Genomic DNA, 18,158 nt, shown 5'->3' on the forward strand with positions numbered 1-18,158 from the left:
GCTCAGTGTGGGGCTTTATGGCAGGAGTGCAGGGGCAGCACCAGAGGGGTTCAACATTTCACTATTCAAGAAATGATGTTCTCTTTAGAGTATAGTATAACATTACAACAATAAGAAAATACAATATGATACATGTCTGCATCAAATTAATCATTTCCTCATCACCTCAATTATTTATATTTTATTTCCTTTTATTCTCAGCACTAAAGCCATTGAGTCCTTTTTCACTCTGTGTGCTCCACAGTCTCATTGTTTACATGGTGTTATGACACTGCAGGTGTTAACTTTAATCATAAACACATAAATATAAATACGTAATAAATACGTGGAACTAAATGTCTAACTAGTGCTCATCATTAAACAATAAAACCTGCGTGCGTGCGTGCGTGCGTGCGTGCGTGCGTGCGTGCGTGCGTGCGTGCGTGCGTGCGTGCGTGCGTGCGTGCGTGCGTGCGTGCGTGCGTGCGTGTGTGTGCGCACATCTTGGTAAAACCTCCACCTTTGTCTCCTCAGATATCACAGATTCTTGTAGGATGAAGGTAAATGCTAATGTTTCTCAGCAGAATATGAGCTTGTTTACATTGCTGCTTCTCAGTTTAACTCACTCAAAGGACTGAAAGGCTTGGGGGAGGCAAAGAGCTTTGTTTGGTTTGACATGCAGAGAGGTGAATGGGAGAGGTTAAAGACCTTAAACAGTGCTGGCTTTCATTTATCATTTTGTTGGTACCCTCACAGGCCATCGCAGGTCTCAGTTTGGGCGGGGACAAGTTATCACTGTGGGCGACTGGTGGAACCCATCTGTCAATCAAGCTGATCATCACACCAGGGTGTTGTGGGCGGGATCAGACCCAAGAGGAGATGGATGTGCACAGGGATACTAAGCACACACCAAACTCCACTCCACTCCACACCTCTCCTCTCCTCTCCTCTCCTCTCCTCTCCTCTCCTCTCCTCTCCTCTCCTTTCCTCTCCTCTCCTCTCCACTCCTCTCCTCTCTTCATCTGATTACTTGATTAGAGTTCTGAGCTGTAGCATTACAGCACTTTGACTCAGGTTTATCACATATAAATCAACATCAGAACAAGCTTCATAACACCCCCATGAATACCATACCATGCATGTATATGTGTGAGTGATGTGATGCATGTAATTCGTTACAGGGCAGTACAACCCTTCATTGGGTTATGAAGTCCAAATGTACACATGGAAGTCCTCCGGTGAAAGCAGATGAAATTTAAGCTGCTTGTTATTTTTGGGGTTTTTTGATTGAATCTTTTAATGACAAGTTGTTTATCTGCACATGCATGTTTTTAAGATTTACATGATATATGCACTCCTGAAAATGCATCATCATCAGCTCCACAACACATCTGAAGGTATCAGAATATTCCTGATTTAAGATTCCACTTTGCAAGTGGACAAAAAAACTTCTTAATTACATCCCAGGTTTTTTTCCTCTACACAGTCTGTCCTTTTTGCATTATGAGCTGAACGTTTGATTGCTTTCAAAGTTACTTACCATCTTCCAGACGTGTTTTGCCACAGTCAGATTTAATGTGAACACATCTCAGGAATAACAAACTTACCTCCACATGTACCTCAAACCTGTCAAATACCTAATTTTTACAGTTTGCATTAATTATTAAATTAAAAGTCTTTACTTGAAATAATCTACAATGCTGATTGAATAATGCTGCATATGTTGTTGATGATTGTGTGTGCCTTTTACTCCTTATAAATAAAGGGTGTTTTATTAAAAGCAATATTTAGTTCTGTCCCTGGCTTATTCTCTCTTCATAACTGACAGACTCAATTGCATTGAAGTAACTTCTAAACATAAACTGCTTCTCAGCAATCAACACAAGCTTCCGCTGTGCTCAGATGAATGAATGCAGATGTGAGGCCGCCTCAGCTCACTTCCTTATATGTGAGGCTCAGAACTTATCATTCAAGCCCTCCATGTTAACCATTTCCCTCCGTTGTTTGTGTCATTGTGTACATGTGAGATAGAGACACTATGGTGGGTTTTGTGTACGTGTGAGCATTATCTCTTGGTGCATTTTTAGCTGTAGGGAGACGCCCTTCACCTCAAACACCAAACACACACACACACACACACACAAACAGAGCGTACATTTTAACGGACAGGAAAAATTCACATTCTGGTGTTTGTGGGACGGAGGATGTTTAAATTATGTGAGTGTGTGTGAAAGCCTCACTGCTGCACAGATCTCTTGATGCACTAACATGATGTTGGACTTTGAGGCCCATGTTGATCTCCATATAGCTCCAATCCTCCCCGGCAACATAAAGAGCCATGTGTTCTCATGGCAAAATTCTATTTTACATAATCTGCCTTTATCAACCCGGGGCCCAAATATCTCATTAGCAGCCAGTTGCAGATTATTGCTGGTTTAATCTGGATGAGCTGCATTCCAGATGGATTTAAATCAATATGCAGAGCACCTGAAACACTCACATGTATACATACTGTACACACTCTGGCTTGCTGACACAGCACTATTGGAGGTCATGCTAGGCCCCAATCCCACTTGGACCTGCTGAGTTATCATCCTGACATAGAAAGAGTGATGAGGAAATGTGCTACGATTTAAATGGTTTAAAAGACCGACTGAACAGATTTTGGGGACGCCTGTCAATGTAACTGAATGCTACTGTTGTCAAATGCGAAACCTCTTAAGTCTACTTTTGCATTAGTAACTGTTTCCAGTATCCATTATTCCATCAACCTGAAGAATCCCAGTCAATTAGTGCACTTTTGATTGAAGCGTCACTCCAATTCACTGTAGAAAAGTAGAAAAGCCTCAGAATGTTTTTAATCTACATTAGGGCAATATAAATGTAGTATTTGTGTGTACCACACATGAATGGAATATGTGGTAGAGTGACTGGACTTGAGATGTGAGGAGTGAGATGCACTGAGGGTGCTGTGAAACATGGAGCTCTATTGTGACTCAGTCATTCTGAGGGAAATTAATTCTTTTGTTTCGAGTGCTGTGTGAGGCCCATAAGAGGGTGTGGGAAACACACACACACACACACACACACACACACACACACACACACACACACACACACACACTTGTGGGATTTGTCATATTTTTCTGGCTCAGCTCTCTACAGCTATTGGTCAGCCCCCTTCCTGCGTATGTGTGTGTGTGTTGTTTCAGAGTTAGACACACACACACAGCACCCCCTCATCACTTGTTTTGTTTCCTGTCTCTCCAGCTGCGTTGACCCGTCCCTCCTCTCTCTCTGCCCCTCTTGCTCTGCTCCCCTTCGTCCACTCCAGCTCTTTCTTCTCCTCCCTGTGGTCGTGTTCTGTCGGGTGAGCGATGTGTTGTTCTGTGGGTTTCGCGAGGTCTCTGGGTCTGGCCCTGCTGCCTCTGGCACTGTGCTGTATCGTGGCCCACCTGCTGCTGCTGTTCCCTATGGGAGAGATCACCTACGTCCAGCAGGACCGGCTGGCCAGCTACATCTTGTACTGTGGTGGACTAGGAGGTGGGGGAGTGTTGGTGAGTACGGACTATTACTGAAACTCTTCTCGTCGAGTCTAGTGTACATATTATGGGTTATAGATGAATGATGAGGACTAGTTTAGGGGTTACATTGGTTGGTCAGGTGTTCATTCTACTGTTTCTATAGCTGAAGTTGAAGATAGTTGAAGAAAAGTTTCAATCTATATCGGGTCATATATCATGTCATCATTTCTATTTTAATACTAGAAATGTGCAAGAAGGCTTTAATCTACATCTAGATTTGAATCAGAGTCTAATATATTTACAACAGGCGGGACTCACATAAGGAGTCTGAGCAAAGCAGGGTTCATATCATGACCAGAGTTGGTTTGTATCTTTTTCCGTCAGCAGGACAATGAGACGGGTTTGTGGTCACATCTTCCCAAACAGTACATAAGGGCAGGGCCGATTATCTTAGCCTGACAGAGGCTGAGTCCATGTAGTGGATGTTGAGCACAAGTGCCATTCAGTAGAACTGTTTAATATTGTAGCACGGAAAAGGAACAAATTCCCTTCAGTGAAATAACACAATCACACTTTCATCCGGATCCAACACGAATGACGCTGTTTAAAACCACACTTTGATGACTGTACCAGCACGTTTTCCTCCCTGAAAACAAAATGAATGAGGTTCTTTGACAATACTGAGTCATGTGACAGAAGGCAGCACAGATTACATTCTTTGAAAAAGCATTTTGATCGCCCCCACGCTAACGTTTTCACTGAAAACAAGTATCACCTCCCTTCCTCCCTTATTCAGTAGCAGTGCATACGCGGGCACACACAGTGGTGGTTGTGTGTTCTATTCACTCCACTGAATGGATCGATTATGTACTGCCAATGCTGATGAATGACTGTCTTCATTGGTTCTCTCTGCCACTTGATTTGCCTTAGTTGTACTATCCTTTGCAGTGTTGAGACTCAGATACGACAGAACAACTTTAAATATCAATATTTTGCTTTAGCTCTTAACCACAGGCTGTTATTTTGTTTGCTGTTGTTCATTGAGAACAATGGAGTGTTGTGTGAATTAGCAGTTAATCCATCTAGCCTACATGCTGCTGGTCTGACTGAGCAGTAAGGAGCTGTTCTTTCATTTCAGTTTGAAGGACCAACAGAGCAGAGATTCTAGTTTCCCAGACGAGATTAAACCTCTTGAACTGCAGAGAGCTGGAGTTTGAATAGAGAACGCAAATCTTTGAAATGTTTGTAATTATTGTGCACATATTAAGTCAAGAAGGTCCAAATAAGAGAGGCCTGTGCAGAATTGTGTATTTGGGCTCATTAAACTTTAAACTTTAAAGAGGTATCCATTAAGAGAGAAGCACATGTGCGGAACTGCCCTGAAAGCATTGATCTTAAAAACATGTTCATGAATCAACAAAATCTGCATGTTGTGGTGCATCACAATGGATGACATCATGCTGCACAGACTGACCTGGTTGTCAATCATGGAGGTAGTTTGTGTGATTCTTTGTCCTCACTGATTCTGTTCTTATTTCCTGGAAACAATGAACAATGTCAGCGTTTCTGTGTCTCTTCTTATAATTACAGCTTTGGTTAGGACACTGTGTCTCTGCGTTGGGTGATGTATCTACTGCATCCTTCAACTTTCTGTCTGGAAATATTTATTCTGGACATTTATGTGAATTGATCTGAGCTTGTTTTTTCCTTCGTGTGTTGTTATTTTCTTTGTAGAAATGACAGAACACCAAGAGTCAAAGAGCAAGCTGAACCCCTCTGAGAGGAATCTATCTTTAGCTCGCTCTCCCTTCCTTTCCCTTTCCCTTCCTCTCCCTCTCCCTTCATCTGCCCCCTTCCTCATCTCGTCTTTTCCTTCTTTCCCTCTCTCTTCCTTTATGTCAGTCTCTCTCTCTTTACCTCTGCTGAAGATGTCAAGGATGGTGCTTCACGGGGTCATCCAGGATGTAGCTGTTACATTGCTCGCTCTCCCGCTCTCTGCGCTCTCTCTCTCTCTCTTCCTCTCTGTGTGTGTGTATGTGTGTAAAACCTTGGGAACTTCCCTCCCTCTGTAAGGACGTGATTTAAAGTTCCTGGCTGCTGGGAGAGAGACGAGAGACAACAGGGCAGGAAAGAGGGGAGGGGGATAAGAGAAGATGTGAGAATGCCTGAAACAAACAGATGTTGGATTGACATATTTCTCTCTCTTTCTCTCTCCCTTCATGTCCAGTTTGTTATGTCACTCATCAACCATGGATATCAAACCAGTTGCACTTTTACAAATGAGCTGGAAACTGCAGGTTTTCTTCTCCAGCTGAATTCACAATTTGTTGAAATCAGCTGCTGTGTCACTTGTTTTGAGGCTCATGTGCATCACTAAATAGAAACACCTCGGCCCACCAGCTGCAATGTTCCTCACAGATTCTGCTGTTAAATGCACTTTGAGTCAAGAGATAGAAATAGTTTTATGTTGTCATTTTCTTTCTCTTGCTGACTTGAGATTTATGTGAGTCAGCTGCAGTCACTGTGGTTGCTGCTGGCATTTTGTTATGCTCAGATATGTGTTTGCCACTTTGTTCATGGATACAAAACGATAAAAAGTACAAATTGTACCATTTTCTGTGTTTCCAGATGTTGGTTCCAGCTGTCGTCTTCTTCACTCTGGGGAAATGTGGCTGCTGCTGGAATGAGAGCTTAATGGTAAGAGCCTGTCAATGACATCCACACATTTGAGCTTTTTCTTTGAGGTAATTCTTTAATGACGGAGGATCCAAAATAACTTTTGAGCGGCACACATGTTTTTTGAGACATTAAGGTCCAGGACTCCATTACATGAAAATATCTTTGAAAGACTTCAGGAGGGATTACTGATATAGTTCTGCACCAGAAATCCAGGAACAATACTGCTGAGTTGAGATGACAGATCTTCATCCTCCAGTCTCCACTTTAATCTGGATTAATGCTACAACAAACTGAAACAGTCTGACAGGTTTAAACAACATTCAGTAGTTGCTCCCCGAGGAGGAAACTAACAAAGATGTCAGAGTTCATACAAGTTTAACGTAACAGGGAAATGCTTGGTAGCCTCCAGAGACTGTGCACAAAATAGTAAAGGGAAGTGAGAAGTAAAAGCAAAACTGATAATACGCAGTAAAATACAGCGATAAGTATTCAAATGAGTTTTCTACAGTCTTCCTGCTGAATGAAGCCTCAAAGGAACCCTGAACACACTGTGGTTGGATCTATGGATCTACCATCGTTATAGCACCATCTGTTAAATCTGAACAAATCTCCAATATTCCTGCCATTTGCCTTCTAATAATTCAGAGAATAAGAGGGAAACTTGTCAACAAGGTGGAAAAGCCTCCATCTTCATGAGGTGATATACCAATGCTAATCCTGTTTATGATGGTTCCACAAGGGTCCCATTGTTTGGTAACATTTCACAAAGTAACCTTAACTCCCACAGCTCATGGCACGTGCACAGATGCTGCCGTGTGTTTGCATAGTGCGTTTGTGTGTTTGTAGCAGCTGGCAGTCAAACACACATTCACAACGGCATCAAGCAGCACTTTGCCCTCAAATCACTGTGTGTGTGCCTCTCCTCCATGTTCCTCTGCAGATGTGTGGCTCAGCGTTTGCAGCTATGGTCGGCCTGGCGGGCGCTTGTTACTGCTTCGTCCTCTCTGGGCTCACTTTACTGCAGGGTCCCCAGTGCTTCACCGCCATGGGATGGACGTACCCCTTTGCAAACGAGGGCGGCACGTAAGGAGAATTAAGTTGAAGTTTTTAATGCAAATGCAAATGGGACATTAGGCAAGCTCACTGACGACCCTGCTCTCTCTCTCTCTGTTGCAGTTACCTCCTGGAGCCCGAGACCTGGTCAAAGTGTCTTCAGCCTCTCCATATCGTAGAATGGAACGTGACCCTGCTGTGTGTGTTAATGGGTCTCGCCGTGCTGGAGTTCATCATCTGTCTCGTACAGCTGTGTAGCGGTTTGGTACACGCGGTCTGCAGGCCATGTTGCTACAAGCAGGAGTATAGTCTTAACGCTTAACCAAACACACACACATGTAGACGCACAGATTCATGTGCACGTGCACACTTAAAAACACACACACACGTATGCACATTCAGTACCATATGTATGTGTGAGAGAGTAACCCAACACACAACCCCGCCACTTACCCCCCTACACACACACACTGTCACTGATGTCACATTTTGAAGCATTGAAGTTGGTCTGGTAAAGTGTCACAAAACAGTCATTAAAGCAAAATTATAACTTTTCTAGGCATTAGGGGGTAATACAAGTTAAAAACAAACTCAGACTCATGTACTACAATTATGGTAAACATGTTTGCAAATAACCGCCTATTCACACCTTAAGCAGACACAGAGTAACACAAACACTCCACTGTAGTTGTGCGTCTGCCCACCTAATGAACGTTGTGTCCAGTTTTCACTCCTCCTCCTTTATCCTGAGAAAGATATCTAGGCGCTAGATGCTCCACTGTCACCACAAGGCTCTTGTGTACTCTTACGTGTACTCGCTCGCATTTTATGTCACAGTATGTGTTCAGCTGGGGTTTCTTTGCGGGGCACAGCTGTTTACACTTGTGAACGGGATAAGGGTGAGAGCCTGGAGAGCCTAGTGAGAGCGTAACAATACAGTCTGTTCAAAGAAACTTAACAATCAGCTTCAGAAGCCTCAAAGCGTTGCAGAGCTGCAGACTTGTGTGTTGATTTTCGGTGAGATTGACTCCACTAGCAAACCTTTCACATGTCCGTCATTTGATTATATTTGACTGCTTATGACCGTTCATGCTGTAATGATGCAATAAACAACAGGTCATAATAATCAGGTGTACTGAGGGCGTTCTCTGTACTTCACAAGAACAATGTGTACTTATGTGTACCAGAGAGCAATGACAGGAGGGTCAGTGGGCAATTAATGATACTTACCTCCCTGCACATACCCACAGATATGCTATCGACTTTATTGTACAAGCAGAACTGTTGTAACAACATAATGAGAATGGAAGGAGTTAATCCTCCTATTCAAATCAATGTCATTTCACTACTACACTAAAAAAAAGCCCATGATGCATTAGAAAGTGTTCTTGACGTGAGCGTGTGTCTTTGTACATTTGTTCTAATTTCAGAATATTTTATTGTAAATTGTTTTCTCTCTGTCTGTCGAATGCTAGTTCAATGTAAAGGACATTTTATATATATTTAGTGACATATTTTTATAATGTGTGTTTGTTTGTTCTGCCTTGAATAAAAAAAATAATTATTTCATTTAAAATTTCTGTTGAATTCTGAATTTCTACATTTAATCTGCAAAACACTTTGACTTCATGGTTGTTAACCCTAGAATCTCCGAAAAAGTCACAATTTGGCAAACAGCAGTATAAACACACATCATCCACAGCTGTGTGGGAGTGTGTGTTAGGGACAGTGTGTGTCTGCGTTGCGTCTTATACTGCACACACTCCAAACTGTAGGTTATTCTCATGAGTTTGGGGTTGTTATCTCTGTGTGTTGTAATCAGTTCCCGGATTTGAGTTGGTGTCCTGGAGTTTCCGAGGTCGACTGTTATCGATTGATTGTATCAAAATCCAGAAATCTGAGTAAATGTGAGCCTGTGAGCCCAGTATATTAAAAGAACCTGACATAACCTCGGGCAGTGAATCTCAATACTGGTCACCAAGTAAGTGAAAGCCAAATATCTGCTTCACCAACGACAACAAAACAATGTCAGTGACGAAGTTCATGCACAAATAACAAAATCAAGAATCAGAAAATCAAGACTGGGTTGTAAAAATGTGCTGTAATAGCACTTTACCACATTTGTTTTGATTCTTGGAAGCCTTTTATAGCTGGTTGCCATGCCACCGTACTTAAAGGGTGATGTCAGGGAATCCAAATTAATTGTTAGATAATTCAGTGATTTATACAACGCTTTAGTCACACAGTCCAGTCAAATTAGGCTCTACTTCACACATTTAAGCAGTCAGAAATCAGATTCAAGCTTTAGCAGTTAACAGAAGAGATGATATTGACTAGATGAAACATTGCTTGTTTACTGAAGGACTTTTTGTTGTTTGACTAATCACTGAACACTGACACCAATAGTTTTATTGAACATGACTCAGTCATATTTTCCAAATCTACGTGAAAATCTATTGGGAATCTAATGCCTTCGTGTTTGGAAAATCACATTTACAAAACATTTTCTGCTCTTATGCAAATCTCAACTTGCTGTCTGGCTCAGGCTCAGGCTCTGTCTGTTGGTCAGTGACCCCTCTGCCCTGCTGTTTCACCAGACCCAGTATAAAGACACAGAGGGTCTAAAGTCTATGAGACAGACTGACAGACAAACTAACAGCTGTCAGTCGCTTGCGCTGTCTATCTTCATCATTAGTATCAGAGAGACATTAGAGAGCGTGGGCTCATATTCGTCTTCCTCGCTGTTGTCTGTCCTCTGTTTTAAAGTTTATTTTTGTCTGGATTTTATCATGAAAATGCATTGTGTGCCAGGGTTAAGGTTGGAGTTGGGGTTAAAGGTTTTGCTCTTGTTGTGCTGTACATCAGTATGTGTGTATAGCATGGATAGAGTGTACTTCATCAAAATAGAAGAAGTATCTTGGAACTACGCTCCAAGCGGGATGAACATCATTCAGAACTCCACACTGCAGGAGGACCCGTAAGTACACACTAACACATGCACACAGGAATATAGCTGCACACACCTATAAGCAGTCAGCAGTCCTTCATTCACTCACACATATTGCATAGAACCTGTCCTGGCAGAAGCCAATAAGAACCTCTAGAAATAACAGATGAAGAACACACACCGAAAGCACATTGTGTTTATATTCTGCATTCATCTCAATAATGTAGATATCTTGTGGACATTAACTCTTTCTCTCACTGCTTGGATCTCTGTAGTGAAGCCTCAGTCTTCCTGGTTAAAGGCCCCCAGCGTATTGGCTCCATTTATAAGAAGGCTGTATATAAGCAGTACACTGACTGGACCTTCAGGGCTGAAGTGGTGAAGCCAGACTGGCTGGGCTTCCTGGGACCCTTAATCATGGCCGAGGCGGGAGACACAGTGGTGGTCCACCTGAAGAACGCAGCATCCAGACCTTACAGCATCCACCCACATGGACTCAACTACTCCAAAGGAGACGAGGGTGAGCAATAGACCACAAGTCTGCACAAAAAATTTTACTGCTATAGAACATGTTCAGAACCAAAATGAAGGGAAATCCTGTATTGGAATATTAGGGAAGTTCACAAGAATGTGTTGTACAAAATGTATTCTATTTCCACCAAGGTATGTCCATTCAAAATGTATAAAGTTGTTGTAGTGCCTCCCCCAGGCCAAATGAACTCAAACTCGGCATATCAAAGTTGAGATTTGCATGTGTGTTCAAGTAAACAGTCATTTGGCAACCAATCGCTGAGAATGACATGACATGACATCACTTTTTAAAATTCAGATATGTTATGTAATTAATTTTGTGGAAATTCAATGCCATTTCTAGAACTGCTAAGGGAATCTGGCTTGTTGATATACTGTTCTGGCGTTATGAACAAGAATTAAGTTCTTTGTGTGACCAGATGGTGGTGCTATACAAGAAATTCATCACCTTTGGCTCTACAACTAAACATTGCACAAATATTCATTGAGATGCATTCTAATTTTATAGAGATATTCTGCTAATGAGCTCTGCCTCTGTTTGTGTGGCCTCAGGAGCCTTGTACCCAGATGGTACTGGTCCACAGCAGAAGCGCGACGATTCAGTGGCTGCAGGTGCATCGTTCACGTATGTATGGACTCTCCCAGAATCCCACGGCCCCGGCATTAATGACGAAAACTGCATGACCAGATTCTACCACTCCCACGTCTCTACCCCCCAAGACATCAACTCGGGACTGGCGGGACCCCTCATTCTCTGTAGGAGAGGTAACGGCTCCTTCATAAACTCTCTACTTTAAACCATGAACATGTGGACTTTCTAACATTGAAATCACTTTCTTTCTGCACCCCCTCTGTAATGCATGTGTTTGTGCGTGTGATATGTAAGAGGGGGTGCAAGACAAATTTCAATTGCATGTGATTTGATTGTGAATTGCATGTAATATGACAAATAAAGAATCTCATCTCTTATGATCTCTTCACCTCAGTAAACTGTGCTCTTTGGACCTGATTCCCTCTTTATAACAGCTGAAACTAACCCTTCTGGAACTTGCTGTAATATTTAAACAATGGGTAGACTGTTAATAGTCAACACAGAGGAAACCCTTTGAAAACAAAACAAAAAATGTAAAGTGTGTTTACCCTCTCCTCTCTTCTCTATAGGAACTCTGGACTTACATGGGGACAGGTCTGCAGACTACATGTATGCTCTGCTCTTTATGGTCTTTGATGAGAACTTCAGCTGGTACCTGGACGACAACATCAGGACGCACATCTCCAATCCTGCCACTGGCCTGAAAGAGAATGAAGACTTCATTGAGAGCAACAAGATGCACGGTGAGGAGGCAGAATACACCGACATTCACACATACGCATACACACACACACACCAGACACAACCTTTAACCCTGAGTGTGTGTTGCAGGTATAAATGGTTTTCTGTATGGAAACCTGCCTGGGTTGAGCATGTGCCAAGGCAACAAGATCTACTGGCATTTGATGGGCTTAGGGAATGAGGTAACTATGAATATTAGAATATCTTACAGTAAAGGAATACTTATGTCTACCTGCTGAATCTACATCAGACCACACTATCAGAGGGGGGTCTCAAAACACCCTAAAGGGGGTATTTCATGATTTACTTACTATTTCTTTATTATGCTACACAACTAATTGGTGGAAAAGTGGGCCTAAACCAAACCTTTTAAGGTGGAAAGCAGCATAAAGTGACCTTAATGGAACCACAGAGATACATGAAACATTTTTTTAAATCACTGCACGATGACTTTACATATGACTGGTCTTCATCTCACAGGTGGACATCCATTCGGTTCATTTTCACGGTCAGATCCTGACCACTCAGAACCACCACACAGACACAATCAGCCTTTTCCCAGCCTCCAGCACCACAGCATCGATGATGGCTGACAACCAAGGCCAATGGCTCCTAACCTGCACTGTTAACGACCACCTGACGGGTAAAAACATTTGCCACCTCACATCACCTTTGGCTGAGCTTTTCCTAAGTTTGCTATTATTTCTGAGGTTCTGTGTGGTTTTCTGGTCTAGCTGGTATGCAGGCTATATTTGAGATCAAGAAATGTTTCCCCAACGTCCACAAGCCCCGCCCCCATGGAGAGGTCAGACAATACTTCATTGCAGCTGAAGAAGAAGTCTGGGACTATGCTCCTCTGCTGCCAACAGATGGGTTGGTTTTAGACACACACTCGATTTGGCAAAAAATGGCAATCACAAGAAGTTGTAATAAATTATGTGAATAATAATATGTGTGTGTGTGTGTGTGTGTGTGTGTGTGTGTGTGTGTGTGTGTGTGTGTGTGTGTGTGTGTGTGTGTGTGTGTTTGTGTGTGTGCAGTGAAGCTGAGCAGTATGTAACCAGAGGTCGTGACCGTATTGGAAGTCGCTATAAGAAGGTTCGCTATGTGGAGTATCTTGACGACACCTTCACAACAAAGATGCTTCGCAGCCCTGACGAGCAACATCTTGGAATTCTGGGTAATGGTGCAAGCTGGGCTTTAGTTTGGACGTTTGGGCCTTGGCATAGGTATGGCTTTAATAAGTGTTTGTCTGTCCTCTATCAGGTCCTGTGCTGCGTGCTGAAGAGAAAGACACGATCCGGGTGGTGTTTAAGAACAAGGCCAGTCGTCCCTACACCATACAACCACATGGAGTGCAGTACAGCATAAATCAGGATGGGACGCTGTATCACAACGAACTGGAAGGTGGGTATATGTATGAACACACATCCATGTGATGTCATGTGCCCTGTGTTCTGGCGCCACGTCTTCTCTCATAACCACTAGGATTCATATTCTGCTGAGACTATTCTAACATTATTACATATTTAGTTTATTTACGTTGAAATTTGAAGGCTCAGCTTAGTTTTGATGATGGCAACAGCACCTTTAAAATACCCAAATTCTCCAGAAAGCGACCTCAATGACCTCTATGTACCACCTTCACATTTCCTTTATCCTTCATCCCCTCCAGAGTCGTATACAGCAAAGAGGCTACGCCAGCTGAGGAGGCAAACAAGTGAGTTGAGGCATTATGCTTTCAAACGTGTGGATTCATTCATTCATTCATTCATTTATAACTCCCTTTAGGAGTGGTGACTCCTCCTCCAGCTGCTATGGTTAAGCCGGGGACCGTGCACACCTATGAGTGGGTGGTGCCTGTGGGTGCTGGGCCAGTACAGGGGGAGGCTGACTGTCTGACATACATCTATTATTCTGGAGTGGATCCGGTCAAAGACACCAGCTCTGGATTGGTGGGACCCCTCCTCGTCTGTAGACCCAGAGCACTGAGGAAAGGAGTTCAGGTAAGGGTGAGAGTTGAGTTTGTCACTTAGCAGCTGAGTGACCATTAGAGCTACTGAAAGACCAAGTTGAGGGACATGAACAATATTTAGGGCTTTGTGTTGCCATTTCAAAGACATTGAAACCATAATGGTATCTGAAAACTTCTAATCTGTAAAATAAAGCATGTTTTCCCCCAGTTAAACTGCAGAAATGATGACACGTGAGCTTTTTTCCCTCTCTCTTCATCTTCCACTCATGTAGAGAAACTATGACAAGGAGTTCCACCTCCTGGCTACAGTGTTTGATGAGAACCTGAGCTGGTACCTTGATGATAACATTAGGGCCTTCACCAGCGCCCCCACCACTGTTGACAAGGAGAATGAAGGCTTCATGGAGAGCAACAAGATGTATTGTGAGCAGGAGAAACACACACTGAACCTCCAGATATCCAGTATTTCTGACTGTTTATTTTCTACACATCATTTTGTGTGTTTCCCCCTTCTTTGCTGCAGCCATCAATGGGCTCGTGTATAGGAATGTCCCAGGCCTGAGCATGTGTAAGGGGGAGAAAGTGACGTGGCACCTGTCAGGACTTGGTTCGGAGGTGGACATTCACAGCATCTATTTCCAAGGCAACCGCTTCATCTACCGACAGACCAGACGAGACAGCATCAACGTTTTCCCTCACATCTCACACACTGTCACTATGGAGCCTGACAGCATGGGTATCTCTCTCTCTCTCCTTCTCTCTCTCTCTTTGACACACATCTCAGTTTCTTTGCTGGGCTCAAAACTTATCACCTGACTCTTTGTTGTTTGTGTGATCCAGGTCAGTTTGAGGTTGTGTCCGCGTCACTGAATGATTATCGTGGTGGCATGCGAGCAAACTACACAGTGAAGAAGTGCAGATTCATGCAGCGTCAGGCTGAGTTCATGCTGCATTCTAAAACTTACTACGTCGCTGCGGTAGAAACAGACTGGGACTACGCTCCAAACCGCACCTGGGATGCAGAGACGTTCCGTGGCCATGAGAGGTACAGCAGCCCCAGTTAAAGCAACGCTAAGCTTGTGTTGACATATTGGTCCTGAAAGGTGAAATCTGCCTTTTGAGTGACTGTATGCCTGAGAATGGATTTCACACTTGAATCCAACTCTTTTAGGTAGAATCCTTTATTTCAAATGTGTTGAAATACACACAAAAATGAAAACAGAACCAACGACATGCACTTATAATGATAAAACAATATAATTACTGAATTAAAAGTTGAAAGTTAAAAGCAAGAGAATTCAAATTTGTAGCTTGTTTATTGGGGACAAAATGCAATATGGAGTCTATGTTTATTCGGTGAATGTAAGAGCCGTTGAAACTGGACACACACACACACACACACGATGACACAGGTGAAAGTGAACAAGACTCGTTCTGTCCTCCTCTGCAGTCCAGCTACAGTCTTCCTGGATAAAGGAGATCGATTTATTGGATCCCGCTATAAGAAGGTCGTCTACCGCCTTTACACAAACGGAAAGTTCACCGACCAAGTGCCAAGAGCTGCAGATATGGAACACCTCGGCATTATGGGTAGGCCGTGAGAGCAGGATTAACACGTGGAATTTCTTAATAATCAATACAATTTGCTAAGCTCATACACAAAGAGAGTAAAAATGTTAAATATTACACAAAACTGCAACTTCTTAATATCCGGTTTGGTAATACATGCACTTCCTGTTCTTCCAGGTCCAATGATCCACGCTGATGTGGGGGATGAGGTCAGGGTGATTTTTAAGAATATGGCGTCCAGACCTTATTCTATCCACGCCCATGGGGTCAAGACGGACATCCCAGAAGTCTACCAGACCAAACCAGGTACAGACAGGCAGGAATATTGCGTAAAGTGGAAACAGGTGGTTGAATGTGATCTTACTAAATGGATTCTAAACATTTCCAGGCGAGACTCACACCTACAAATGGTACATTACGAAGAACACGGGGCCGACAGAGGAGCAAGAGGCGTGCTCTGTTTCAGCATATTACTCCACCGCTGACATACGCAAGGTATTCCAACATACACACATGTGACACAAACACAGACACACATGCTCCAACACACACACACTGACATGCTGCTGCTCCTTCTCTGCAGGACATAAACAGCGGCCTGATTGGTCCGTTGGTGATCTGTCGAAGAAGCTGGGGCAGGCGAGTGTTTGTAGATCATGTGATGTAATTGATCAGATTATTATATAACTACCTGAACCAGTTGATACATCAGGTTGTTATATAGTAAATATAGTTTGTATGTGTAATGAGTTTGTAAACTATGTGACTTCCAGGTCTCTTGGGATGCAGAAGGAAGTAGAAGAGTTTGCAGTCCTCTTCATGGTTTTTGATGAGAATGAGAGCTGGTAAGTGAAGGAGACTCTGATGGCCTCATCTGTAATCCATAGCTCTTTCGCCACCTTAGTAATTAGCTACAGCTGGTAACCACAACAGCCATACATTTCACAGGCTCTTAACTTCATTCCTTGATCCAATTTTGATAGTGCTCCAGTTCGGTCACCCATTAATACATTTTTGGCTACCAGAATGTCGCTTTCACTGTTTTCTATGTCAGATCAGAGTGTACGGTGATTATGAAACCACTTTAGGTTTAAAGCATTAAGGTCTTGTTCTATTATGACACCAAAACCAGAAGCACAAAATGTTCTATAGTCATTGTACTGGGACTAACTACTTCTGCTGTTGTTACTGTTCAAGGTATCTGGATGAAAACATGAGGGTCCACATTAAGAACCCGCCCAGAAACCTGAAAGATGATGAAACCTTTATAGAGAGTAATAAAATGCATGGTGAGATACTTATACACAAGGATCAAACAGCATTTAGGCATCAATGGATATTATTCATTAATTATTTTTCCAATTGTGCACATTTGCAGCAATGAATGGTTATCTCTATGGTAACCTGAATGGTTTGAATATGGTGGTGGGCGATAAGGTGTACTGGTATCTGATGGCAATGGGAAACGAGGTGGACATACACACTGCACACTGGCACGGGCACAGTGTGGAATATAAGGTACAGCATATGCAAACACACAGGACAGATGGAATACGCAGAAACCCAAATACATACAACACACTCAGTCGACAATCCCTGATAGTGTGTGTGCTCTCCTCGTTATGTAGCTGAGTGGAGATCCTCACCGTGTTGATGTATACGAGCTGTTTCCTGCTACTTTCCAGGTAAGAACTTGCAACTTTGGGCCTGAAAGGAATACTGAAGGTTGAAATGACAGACATGCATCAAAATGAGGAATCAATTATTGACCATAACTTGATTACAGCTGTATGTATACAGCTTATGTATATTATATGGCTATATAGCAGTTTCTGCCTTTAATAATAGTGGAAACTTGGGACCAGGGAATAATGCTGTGTTCTTCTTTTCGTCCTGTTCAGACAGTGAAGATGCGTCCTGAGTTTGCCGGTTCTTGGCTGTTCCACTGTCACGTCGTAGATCACATTAAAGCTGGAATGGAGACTTTGTACACTGTCAAAGAAAAACGTAAGGAAGGCAAATCCAGTTGAGGACAGACACTGACAATGATGGTGATGACGATGACGATGATGACGATGTTTGTTGAGTGACAACGTTTGTGTATCTCTCCAACAGCAAAGAAGAAGGGAATCTTTGGCTGAACGGAACAGAAGAATGGGGCCAGATGGAAGAATAACAACAATGGGCATTTTTATAAATATATAACCTGATGTTTTCCAAAATAACATACTACTACCACTATGACTAAAAGAAAGCTTATAACAAAATAAAGCACCAGGTAATGTCAGTGACGTGTAAAGTGGCTCATTTATTTGCAATCAAACAAAAAGTGGGATTTTGTAGAAGAAAATGTGTCAGCCACCAGTGATTTTTCTTTTTTTGCCTGCTGTAATCACTAGTTTATGCATATTTTCACACTTCTGCATAAACTGTAATGAAGACAGCAGGCAAAAAGCGAAATATCACTGACGAGTGATACATTTTCTTTTACAAAACCCCGCTTTTTGTCTAATGGACTTGATGTGGTAATAACAGCAATTAGCCAGCAGGTGGCAGTGTAAGTCAACA

At 42.7% G+C, this 18,158-nt stretch overlaps 3 protein-coding genes across 5 annotated transcripts in view; all 3 read left to right on the plus strand.

Moving 5' to 3' along the window:
* The window catches only part of LOC143003725 (glutathione hydrolase-like YwrD proenzyme), an 8,773-nt gene extending 7,048 nt beyond the window's left edge, over window positions 1–1,725 (plus strand). For both annotated transcript variants that reach the window (XM_076154526.1, XM_076154527.1), the window contains exon 12: window positions 736–1,725. In XM_076154526.1, the coding sequence (XP_076010641.1) occupies window positions 736–881 (146 nt within the window). In that variant the 3' untranslated portion in view covers window positions 882–1,725. The remainder of the gene's footprint in view (window positions 1–735) is intronic.
* A 1,469-nt stretch (window positions 1,726–3,194) lies between these two features.
* Window positions 3,195–8,705, plus strand: tm4sf18 (transmembrane 4 L six family member 18). Its single transcript, XM_076154544.1, has 4 exons — window positions 3,195–3,536; window positions 6,132–6,200; window positions 7,123–7,265; window positions 7,359–8,705. The coding sequence occupies exons 1-4, from the start codon at window positions 3,357–3,359 to the stop codon at window positions 7,555–7,557; spliced, it is 591 nt and encodes a 196-aa protein (XP_076010659.1). The 5' UTR covers window positions 3,195–3,356; the 3' UTR covers window positions 7,558–8,705.
* Window positions 8,706–9,853: 1,148 nt separating this feature from the next.
* On the plus strand, window positions 9,854–17,877 carry cp (ceruloplasmin). 2 transcript variants are annotated; one of them, XM_076154432.1, is made up of 24 exons: window positions 9,854–10,212; window positions 10,458–10,702; window positions 11,266–11,478; window positions 11,875–12,048; window positions 12,137–12,228; window positions 12,527–12,689; window positions 12,781–12,919; window positions 13,087–13,226; window positions 13,313–13,453; window positions 13,722–13,766; window positions 13,838–14,052; window positions 14,294–14,444; window positions 14,545–14,757; window positions 14,862–15,066; window positions 15,472–15,611; window positions 15,768–15,896; window positions 15,979–16,085; window positions 16,174–16,229; window positions 16,364–16,435; window positions 16,788–16,879; window positions 16,969–17,108; window positions 17,219–17,275; window positions 17,492–17,597; window positions 17,706–17,877. In XM_076154432.1, the coding sequence occupies exons 1-24, from the start codon at window positions 9,866–9,868 to the stop codon at window positions 17,729–17,731; spliced, it is 3,408 nt and encodes a 1,135-aa protein (XP_076010547.1). In that variant the 5' UTR covers window positions 9,854–9,865; the 3' UTR covers window positions 17,732–17,877. The 2 variants fall into 2 exon arrangements, with proteins under 2 accessions (XP_076010547.1, XP_076010546.1); XM_076154431.1 differs by lacking the exons at window positions 13,722–13,766; window positions 16,788–16,879; window positions 16,969–17,108; ... (1 more) ...; window positions 17,492–17,597; window positions 17,706–17,877 and having other exon boundaries at window positions 16,174–16,435.
* Window positions 17,878–18,158: the final 281 nt, after the last annotated feature.

The sequence above is a fragment of the Genypterus blacodes genome, unplaced genomic scaffold, assembly GCF_046128005.1.
Source record: "Genypterus blacodes isolate CSIRO-AG114 ecotype Tasmania unplaced genomic scaffold, CSIRO-AGI_Gbla_v1 ptg000062l_1, whole genome shotgun sequence".
Classification (NCBI taxonomy): Eukaryota; Metazoa; Chordata; class Actinopteri; order Ophidiiformes; family Ophidiidae; genus Genypterus; species Genypterus blacodes.

Coding starts and splice junctions, on each gene's coding strand:
- tm4sf18 (XM_076154544.1), top strand. CDS start 3,357: ATGTGTTGTTCTGTGGGTTTCGCGAGGTCTCTGGGTCTGGCCCTGCTG. Junction 3,537..6,131: donor TAGGAGGTGGGGGAGTGTTG/GTGAGTACGGAC, acceptor CTGTGTTTCCAG/ATGTTGGTTCCAGCTGTCGT. Junction 7,266..7,358: donor TTTGCAAACGAGGGCGGCAC/GTAAGGAGAATT, acceptor TCTCTGTTGCAG/TTACCTCCTGGAGCCCGAGA.
- cp (XM_076154432.1), top strand. CDS start 9,866: ATGAGACAGACTGACAGACAAACTAACAGCTGTCAGTCGCTTGCGCTG. Junction 10,703..11,265: donor CTACTCCAAAGGAGACGAGG/GTGAGCAATAGA, acceptor GTGTGGCCTCAG/GAGCCTTGTACCCAGATGGT. Junction 13,454..13,721: donor GTATCACAACGAACTGGAAG/GTGGGTATATGT, acceptor CATCCCCTCCAG/AGTCGTATACAGCAAAGAGG.